Source organism: Bidens hawaiensis, unplaced genomic scaffold (genome assembly GCF_021521415.1).
Source record: "Bidens hawaiensis isolate Kalapana, Puna unplaced genomic scaffold, B.hawaiensis_p1.1 tig00003752_1, whole genome shotgun sequence".
In the NCBI taxonomy this organism is placed as follows: domain Eukaryota; kingdom Viridiplantae; phylum Streptophyta; class Magnoliopsida; order Asterales; family Asteraceae; genus Bidens; species Bidens hawaiensis.
In genome coordinates this window covers 915,499-926,465 of record NW_027491215.1, presented here as the reverse complement: position 1 = coordinate 926,465, position 10,967 = coordinate 915,499, and the positions used below count along the sequence as shown (strand labels likewise).

General features: G+C 32.7%; 1 protein-coding gene across 1 annotated transcript; it reads right to left on the bottom strand.

Annotated features, from left to right (window-relative positions):
• Window positions 1-1,278: 1,278 nt before the first annotated feature.
• Window positions 1,279-8,139, bottom strand: LOC143624288 (nucleobase-ascorbate transporter 6-like). Its single transcript, XM_077094993.1, has 14 exons — window positions 8,003-8,139; window positions 7,422-7,519; window positions 7,181-7,354; window positions 6,968-7,068; window positions 6,453-6,528; window positions 6,306-6,365; window positions 5,424-5,608; window positions 4,531-4,627; window positions 3,896-3,982; window positions 2,978-3,036; window positions 2,813-2,904; window positions 1,970-2,047; window positions 1,727-1,887; window positions 1,279-1,569 (listed from the first exon to the last, which is right to left on the bottom strand). Exons 1-14 carry the CDS (start codon window positions 8,106-8,108, stop codon window positions 1,351-1,353), a joined length of 1,593 nt encoding a protein of 530 aa, XP_076951108.1. The 5' UTR covers window positions 8,109-8,139; the 3' UTR covers window positions 1,279-1,350.
• Window positions 8,140-10,967: the final 2,828 nt, after the last annotated feature.

The window sequence follows — 10,967 nt, the reverse complement described above, 5'->3', positions numbered from 1 at the left end:
TAAAAAATTAACATTTCTTTAATTGAGATTAATCCGGACCAATAGGTCAAGTGGGATTATTACAACTACTTACTTTGTTCTTTTAAATAATATCAAGATCCACTTATAGCAAGGAACTTATACATTAAAATAAATGAAGTTAATGGGTGAGGTGGGGGTGGGGTGGAGGGAAGAGGCCCACTAAGGGAAAAACAAAAACAAATGAAAAATGATACAAACTAATGAACCCTTTTATGTTAAATAATAAAAAGCCCAGCTCAAAATTCCATTTGCACCTCCACTTTCTCACCTTTTTATAGGAAACTTTGCTGCTAATTATGTGACACTTTATGCTGGACATATGTTAGTTTAGTGAGTTATTGAGTTCATTTCTAAGATGGCTACGTAGCTATGCTCCCCCAATCTCAACAAAAAGTCCACTTTTATTCTAAATAATATGAGCTTAAAAGCAACCAATCTAGCATCCCCAATTATTCTAACTAATCAAGTGAAGGGGTGAGTAACTTGGGCCACCCTTTGTAAATGTTGCATTTTATCTCATCACGAGTCACATTGGCTCGGTTGTAAAAATCCTTAGTTGAAGTGGGCGCATCACGTATTCAAGGCGTTCATTATTAAAAAAAAGATGCTAGAAGAAATTTTATAAACAAAATTCTAGCATGTTAACTTTTAAAAACTAAAATAGAATATATCTTCATCATCTCTGGTTAGTTTTGTTCAATTAATGATTTAATTTGTTCTACTCATAATCATTGCTCAACCTATGGTTACATAAATGGATTTGTTCAAATTTCAGTCAACCACATAAGGCACTCATCAGACTGTATCATGTGATATGTGCATCATGGGATCTCATCACCGCATCATGTGATGTGCGAATTTTAAAAACCAATCTTACTGGTTAGCAGGGGTTGGTGGGGTCACATAAGTTTTCCGGTAGCAAACACCCAAAAGTTATTTTTTTAATACATAAAGGCCCTAAACTGGATATCATTATTACTACTAAAATAACATAACTTTCACAATTATATTGAACACACTAGGTATGACAAGAAAGATAAACAAAAATGTGTACCGAGCCTGGCCCGTTTTGACCCATACAAAAGAATCATGTATCATCCAACTTACTCATTTTGCCACCTCTATTTTCATTTTCCAAGATCAACAATAAACTTATAAACAACAATACCAGTCCTTTCCCTTTATGATCAAAATTAAGCGTCAAATCAAATTTACAGTAACAAAAACACAAAACTAATTAACACGGATTGGATTAAACTTGTACTAATTGTGCTTATGACCAAGTATGTTTATAAATTAAAACAACATTAATGAAGTACCGTTTTGACATCACACAGATGGGAAGTGTTTGTTGAGGTTGAAGGGCAATCCATAGAACTCTTCACTTCTTGGATCGGTTTGAAAAGATTGAAATTTATCCCACCAATGTTTGCCTCGGTCTTTCCTTATCGTCCCATCTTTCTTGTGAATTGTGTTGTCCAAAAAGTAAGCCAAAATGCCAGCAACAAATGGTTCAGATGAGAAAGGAACATTGACCATGTTGTTGAACTACAAATTCACAAAAAAAGATGCATCATTTAAGGTGAAAAAAAGGTTATTTTGACCTTTTGTAGGTCGAACCTTCAATGTTTCAAATCCAAATTGATTCGAGTTAGTTGAGTGCGAACATCTATAAATTTGGAAATGAAAGTTTATTTCTGCATACCCATCTTGCAGAAGTGTGAACCGGCCCGTAACCGTTAATAGCTTCATACTCGTTGAAGTATTGGGGAATCGACAAGCCGAGAAAGAACGAAAATCCTAAAATAAACTTTGTTCTAAAACTGTTGAGGTTGCAGAATTGCAGGTAGCTCAGACCACCCGACCCTGCATAAGCATAAATAAAACAAAATAAACTTATGAAAGGAAACATTAAATATTTGTTGCTTTTGAGGGTCTTTAAACGTACCCACGTAAGCAAAGAAAAGGCAATACAGAGCAGCAACGATGGGTGCGGGAATCGATGCAAAGATTGCTCCAAATTTCCCTGCATATTTTGCTAACGGGTCAAACAGGTTGTGTTTTATCCGTAAAGCGTCATGAGTTGTATTTTAAGTGGTTGTGTCATGTCTGTAACGGTCAAATGAATCATGTTTTGTTTGTAACGGGTCAAATGGATTGTGTTTTATCTGCAACGTGTCATGAGTTGTATTTTAAACGGGTTGTGTCGTGTCTGTAACGGGTCAAATCGGTCGTGCTTTGTCTGTAACGGGTCAAATGGGCCGTGTTTTGTCTGTAACGGGTCAAATGGGCCGTGTTTTGTCTGTAACGGGTCAGGTGGGCCGTGTTTTGTCTGTAACGGGTCAAATGGGTCGTGCTTTGTCTGTAATGAGACAAACAGATTGTGTTTTTATCTTGTAGCAGGCCAAACAGGTTGTGTTTTATCTGTAACAGATCAAATGGGTTGTGTTTTTATCTGTAACGGGTCAAACGGGTTGAGTTTTATCCGTAACGGGTCAAATGGATTGTGTTTAATCCGTAATGGGTCAAATGTTGTGTTTAAACTGCAACGGGTCAAATGGGGTGTGTTTAATTTGTAACGGGTCAAATAGGTTGTGTTTGATCTGTAATGGGTCAAACGGGTTGTATTTTATCTGTGATGGGCCAAATTAGCTGTGTTTTATCTGTAACGGGTCAAACGGGTTGTGTTGGTTCTTTTTTTTACCATAACTCACTTTTACCCAACCCGCTCATTTTTCCACCTGCAATCCACATTATCATCTACTTTAAAAGAAGACAGTTACAGACTTACCAAGAACCGAGAAAAAAATCATGAAACCAGCAGATATTTGTACTACTCTTCGACTGCCCACCCGGGTCAATGCCAAAAGACCAGCATTCTCACTGAAAAAACATCATGTTGATGTCAAATAAGCAACAACAACCGAAATTCATCAGGCTAAAATATATAACTTACATAGATACCGAAGATCCGTTTACAGTTCCAAACACACCAGACAACAAAATGCCAATTCCCTAGCAATTATAATAATTACCTAGACCGGTCAGTTTGGTTTAATTTAGGTACTACACAAAAACATAGAATAAAATACAATCAAGCTGCCAGGATATAGGTAATTAAGTAAATATAGCTTTCAGTATTACACTTCATGTTATGAGTCTCGACTTGACCCATTTATCCGATTTTAATATTTAACAGAACTATTAAATAATGCATTAAATATGTAAACTTTAGAAGCTTGTATAAATTGAAAATACACTAGACTTTCAGCCTGTTTAACCCGCTTCCTTTTCTAGCTAATTTTTTACTAGACCCGAAATAACATAGAAATAACACAAACCTACCCATCCTAATTAAATGATCGTATTTTTGAGAACTCGATCTCGGCACGTTTTTTTATTATTAACTAAATTATATTGCATTTTGTATTATTCATTATATATTTTTATAATTCTATATATAACATACATTATTTAGTTACTTTAAAATAAATTATTATAAATAATTATAATAATAATAATAATAATAATAATAATAATAATAATAATAATTGTGCTACTATATATTCAGAATATAAATTCAAATTTCATATGTAATGGTGTCATTTAGGCTCAAACTCGATAAGTAAAGTCCGGGCTCAGGCTCGTTTATTAAAGAAGCTTATTTTTAGGCTCGAGCTTGTTTAAGCTCAGCTTGGCTTGAGCTTTTAGATAGCCAATCTCAAGTAGATCATGAGCGGCTTGGCTCGTTTACACCTCGACATGTCAATACTTGCCTTTTTAATACTTATTTTTCTAAATTATTATAAAATTGGTATCTTAAACCATATAGAATATAAACACCATATAAAACTAAAAAAGAAGAGTAATTTACCTGCCAACCAATACCGCGGCTTAGAATAGATGAAGGCATGTGAGTGGCACTTGCATACCTCGAAACCGCAATGAACCCGCCAGTTGACTGATTATACAATTTGAACACGTGGAAGATGTATTTACTTGTCATTGTAAAGGGATGACCTTAGTTTTAGGCTTCTAAATGAGCTAAATGTTCAGTGAACCGTTTGGTGGCAAATACATTCGTTTATTTAATAAACGAACGAACATGAAGAGAACCTTTTGTTCATTCTGTTAAATGAAAGAGCATGAACACATGTCTCATTCGTTCATTTATGTTCGTAAACATCCGTGTACATTCTTTCATTTATGTTCGTTAGTTTAGTGGTTTTTTTTAAGTTCATTCGTTTACAACTTTGTTGTTCACATTTACTTTTAAATGATTTTAACTCACTTATGTACATTTTCAGTCATGTTCGTGATCTGTTTGGTTATACTGTTCACGAACATATACGAACACGTTCATTTTCTTAACAAACGTACACAAACAATAAAACCACGTTAGTTTAACGGGTCGTGTACGATCATTTGTTTGGTTAAGGTTAAACGAACAAGAACGTTCGGTTCGATTGCAGGCCTACTTATTTTAGATTTAAAGAAAAACAAAAAAACCTCTATAAGAGTAACAAAAGCAGCCATCATCATTGCAAAGGCTTCACCAGCATCAAACGAAGGCGCGCCCCATTGAAACGGATACGGAACTCTTATCCTAAATGCATAAAAAACCCGTAAACGTGAGCTAAAAGCAAACAGGTCCAACAGATTGAACGGGTTAATTGTCACCCAAAGTGTACTTTGATGCATAAAACTAGGCCTGTAAACGAAGAATGTCTCCGTTTATTTAACAAATGCACGGAAATGAACAAAAACTTTTTGTTCAATAAGATAAATGAACTAACATGAACACATGTCTCATTCATTCATTTATGCTAGCAAACATTAATTTAAATCTGTTTATGCTTATTCGTTTATGTATTGATAAAAAAAATTTAGGTTCATTACAATAAATCAAATTTTATAAAATTAATATATCACCTGCTAGTTTTATTAATTTTAGGTCCAACACATTAATGTTCACGTTTACCTTTAATTGGTATTTGCTTAGTTATGTACTTATGTTCATTTATATGCGATCATCTATGCTCAATCATATACATTTGTTTACGCCCGTGAATCCTTTGTTTATACTATTAACGAACGGACGAACGAACATGTTCATGTTTTTAAAGAACGAACACGAACAAAACCCCGTTCACTTAAATATCCGTTTGTTCAGTTAAAGTTAAATGAACAAAAGCGAAGTCACAAACATGCTTCGTTCGTATTCGTTCTGTTCATTTACAAGCTTACTAAAAAGCAAACAGGTTAACTGTCGCGCAAAGTGCACTTTAATGCATAAAACCTAAATCTTTATCATTACTAAAACAATATTATATTTGTTAACTGAAGTGCTCCGGGTCAACTCAACCCAAGCCGGCCCGTTTGACCAAAAGTGTTGAGCTAACCATGGAGCAGATTCAACGAGTCCTGCACGATCGGTCCGACAGCTCGTTTGGGTTTTTGGTGCTGCATGGTTGTAGGCCCCACCAACTGTAAGTAGGTGAGCGTAAATCCAAATAATTGCAACCGAAATCAAGACTGCAAATCGGTCAAAGATATGTTTTCCTGAATGTATGAAATGGGATAGATACTGCACAAAACCATGTGAACCAAATTGTTAGAAGAGTTTAGGGGTAGAAAACTGGGCTGGGTTGAGTAACGGGTCAAGAAATTTTAGTTACTTTTTTTTATGTTACCAATTTTACATGTTAACGATGTGATTTTTCAGTCGTTCGTTTCTAGTTAACTTTTTTATTTTACCTATTTGACGTGTTAAAACTAAAAAAACAAATTAGGTACCTTTTGACCCATTTGTCCCATTTCATTTTTAGCTACTTTTTGATTTTACCCTTTCGACGTGTTGAAGATAAATAAAAATTTAGGTGTCTTTCTACTCGTTTGACCCATTTCATTTTTAGCGACTTTTCTATTTTGCCCTTTCGATGTGACAAAGTTAAATAAAAATACAAGCGTCTTTCGACCCGTTTCATTTCTAGCTAATTTTTAAATTTACACATTTGACGCGTTAAAGATAAATAAAAAATTAGTTGCCTTTTGACCCCTTTCATTTTACCTAACATTCTTATTTTACACATATTTGACACTTTAAAGATAAAAACAAAATTGGACACCTTTCAATCCATTTGACCTGTTATAGAATAATAAAATATATAAGTGTTTCGACCCGTTGGATTCGTTTCCACTATTAGTTCCTTTCTTTTAACTTTACCCAGTTGACCCGTTAGAGATAAAACATAACCCAAACCAACCCGAACTATCAAAGTTACCTGCGAGATAAGAACCAAAAATATAAGCTGAGGCAGCCCGATCTCAACACATCTCGCAACCTGAAACACAAAGCAAATTGAGATCAGACCCGCACAAGAAACCTTAAAAAAACATTTTCAAAGATTTTGTGAGAAAATGTTTCTCACCCCTGGGAATCCAAATTCATACAGCCCAAAACCAGCAAGACTAACCAATGGAACAACTGAAAGTGGACTCAAAAACCTACAATAACAAATTGAGATAATATGTGATTTATAGATATATATTATTAGAAAAAAAATTTTAAAAAAATCAAACTTAGGGATTAAACCGAAATTACTGTCAGTTTGAAATGTCTCCTTATATCAATTATTTTAAAGTGTTACAAAGTAACTTGGAAATTTTGGGATGTGCGTGAAACTGAAAAACTCGAACAGAAATAACCAAACCCAAATAGATACCGACAGTTTGGTTTTATGTTTTCTTAAAAACCGAACCGAATTTAAAAATTTTCATTTTTAATAATGAATACAAGTCATTTATAAGAATTTAATAAGTAGTGCAACCCAAATGTGTGATTATCAATTAACAAAAAGATTTAGGCCTAAATTTATTATTTTGGGCCAACTCTATTTTTAGCCCACAAATTTCAAGCTGTAGAACAGTTGAACCATAAACCAACCTAGTGATGTTTCTCCAAAGCCCGCTAAAACCAAGAACGATTTGAAGCGTTGAAGCGATAATCATCGCACCTTGGATCGCACGCATTGTTTTCTTGAATTTCTGAAAAAGTAATGCATATATAGTCATAAATTTTATGATATTTAGACACCATTTTCAAGAATCTTTTAAGATTCAAAATACTCAAAGAATCAAAGCAAGTTGGTTGACAAACCATAACAGGATCTGGATCGCTCCATCGACCCGATAATATAATGGAGATTGTGGGGGCCACAAAAGTATATGAGCCCCCGATGACTGCTGGCAACCTGGTTCCAAAAAGAGTTTGTAGCAGTGTGTTTAAACCAGCAACAAAAAGTAGAGTTTGGATCACTTTAGCTTTCTCCTCCTAACAAGATCATAAAAAATAAATAATTGTTTATATAGTTAACCAAAACTTCATTTGGATATCTTACATTGCCACCTCCCATTTGAGGAACTAAAGCCGTTGGAATAATAACGGTTGTACCAAGCATTACAATATAATGCTGAAAACCAAGTAGTATAGCCTCCGCTGCAAAAAAACAAGTTTCAAAATTTATATATAACTTAACTAAAAAAACACTAATCATCTCATTATCTTATTTTAATTTCTTTAAGTAGCAATAATCATATTGAAAGCGCACATCCAAACACTAAATGATTTGCCTTTAGAGGAAAAAAACCACATGCAACAATGAAAAAGGAGTGTTTGGATGTACGTTTTCAAATTGGTTCCAAAAGTTTATCTTTATAAAGAAAAAACATAATAATCTTTATGAATCAGAAGATGCCAACCCCAAATATCATATGAATCAATTAAAAAAGCAATGTCAACCAAACCAGCCATTGAACTATTTTAACACACCAAATAAAGATTGCAAGAATCATTGAATATTCAAAGACCATGTGCCCTAAAACCAACATCCTTAAACCATATCAAGATTCTTAAAAACAAACCCCTTTTTTCACAGCTATAATAATAACAATAATAATATAATAAAATCCAGAAACTAACGCCATGGTGGTGGACTTGTAATGCAATAAGAAACATTTGGAAGCTGATCTTTTGGTGGGTGTGGTGCTGGTTCATCAGCTTTTGCTCCTCCACCACCCCCGGCCATCTGTCAAATTACTGTTTTACCCCTGAATCTGCCAAAATAAAAAGACAACTGAAAATCAGACCCTTAATTAAAAAGCTTTGATTTTTATAAACCAAACAACCCACATTTAGTCACTAATCAGACACCCACTGAATCTTGAAATGAAAAGATTGTGTCAAGTAAGTATGATATAAATATAAACTAAAAGTAATACTATTTCTCGATCAAAAATATATAGAAAATAAGTTTATTTGTTCGAGACAAAGCATCATTGACATGAATTAGCCCAAAATCAAGAAAACTCAACACCCAACAAAAAAAAAGATTAAAGATGGAAACTTTTAAGGAAAATAAGATAAAATATTTTTTTTTCTTTTCTGTAAGTTTAGATGACATTTACATGTGTAACAATGGCGAGTTGAAAAGTCGTTATTGAATGTCTACAAGTTCTTCCGTATTTTGGCTTTAAAGAACATGAAGAATCTTTGAGCAGACTGAATTTATATATTTGTTTATTTTTAATTAATTTAGGTTATAATATTAATATCAATCAATTTAGTTTATGGGTTCCTATACCATTCTTGTTTGCCACAGGTGAGTTTACTGTGACTGACAGAGAAAGGGTACTGATCTTGGAGTCTAGAAGTCGACACGACGTCGTTTTCATGGGTTTAAGTATTTAAGTACGTGGCGTTTTGATTCAATTATATTTGCTTTCTTCATTTGTATACTTCACCTTTTTTTAATCATAAATGCCAATGTCTTTAGGACACTTCAACATGTTTTGAATGATTAATGAGACTCCATTATTATTTCTTTGAACAAAGACTCTTCATTATTAGACTTGTCAATTGTATACGGTTTTTTTTATACTTATAAAGTCAAATTATTCTACAAAGGGTAATGAAAATAAGAATTGTAAGAAGCTATAAATAATTGACATGTGTCAAGTAGGGATCAAAGGAAAAATAGTATAAAGGTAATTGTACACATTTTCTCTCTCCACATGCAAGGCACATGTTAGTACCCCATCATTTTAAAACGTTTATAACTTTTTTGTATGATATTAAAAAAAAAAAATTCATCATAATAACAAGCGTTTTTTTATCTTTAATATGAGTATGATTTTTGTTATATAAAATTTAAAACAAAAATCATGTCATTGTGTCTTTTCGCACACCATTGTGTCTTTTTGCTTATTATTGTGTCTTTTTTCGTCATTGTGTCTTTTCGCTTATCATTGTGTCTTTTCGCACACCATTGTGTCTTTTCGCTTATCATTGTGTCTTTTTTCGTCATTGTGTCTTTTCGCACACCATTGTGTCTTTTCGCTTATCATTGTATTTTTTTCATCACTGTTTCTTTTCGCACACCATTGTGTCTTTTCGCTTATAATTGTGTCTTTTTTCGTCATTGTGTATTTTCACACACCATTGTGTTTTTTCGCACACCATTGTGTCTTTTCGCTTATCATTGTGTCTCTTCGCACACCATTGTGTCTTTTTTCGCCATTGTGTATTTTCACACACCATTGTGTCTTTTTTCGTCATTGTGTCTTTTCACTTATCACTGTGTCTTTTTTTGTCATTGTGTCTCTTCGCACACCATTGTGTCTTTTTTCGCCATTGTGTATTTTCACACACCATTGTGTCTTTTTTCGTCATTGTGTCTTTTCACTTATCACTGTGTCTTTTTTTGTCATTGTGTCTTTTCGCACACCATTGTGTATTTTTTCGTCATTGTGTATTTTCACATACCATTGTGTCTTTTTTCGCACACCATTGTGTCTTTTCGCTTATCATTGTGTATTTTTTTCGTCATTGTGTTTTTTCGTTATTGTATCTTTCAACTCATTATTATGTTTTTTTAAATACTAATAACACCATTGTGTAATAATAATATGTAAAAATAATGATAAAATAACAACAAATTATCTAATACATAAAACACAATGATTAATACATGTTACACAATAACTTGAAACGTAAAACAGAATGGTGAATACGTATAACACAATGACCTAAAACGTAAGGCACAATGGTGAATATGTATAACACAATGACTTGAAACGTAAAACACAATGGAAACAACATATTACACAATGACACAATGAACAACAAAAAAACACAATTAAAAACTCATTAATTTTTTTTATATAGCAATATGATACTCATATTAAAGATAAAAAAACGTTTTTTATTATGATGAATTTTTTTTAAAAAAAGTAATGTCGTATGAAAAAGTTATGGATATTTTAAAATGATGGGGGGAATTGGCATGTGCCTTGCATGTGAAGAGAGAAAGTCAACAAAGGTGAGTTATTACCTTCATGTTCTTTCTATCAATTTTTATTTATTAAATTAATCTCAGTCATTTAAATATAAGATCAATGGACTGAATTTTTTCTCACCATTTTCATTTTTGTCGTACTTTGTATTTTAACTTTACCCACTTAAACCTTTTATTTTATTTGTATGTTACATAATAAGTCAACAAAGGTGAGTTATTACCTTCATGTTCTTTCTATCAATTTTTATTTATTAAATTAATCTCAGTCATTTAAATATAAGATCAATGGACTGAATTTTTTCTCACCATTTTCATTTTTGTCGTACTTTGTATTTTAACTTTACCCACTTAAACCTTTTATTTTATTTGTATGTTACATGATTTGAAGATTATCATGTTTTAACTACTCTCCATATAATGTTTATATAATCATACATATGTATGTATATTATAAATCCCTATCATAGGAAGGATCAAATACAAAAAGACTTTCACCTAAAAGAAATTAAGAAGTATCTTGGGCTTTTGATTAAACGAATTTAATATTTTTGAGTTTGGTAAATAATTGTATGGTTTTAATGCCAGTGTAAT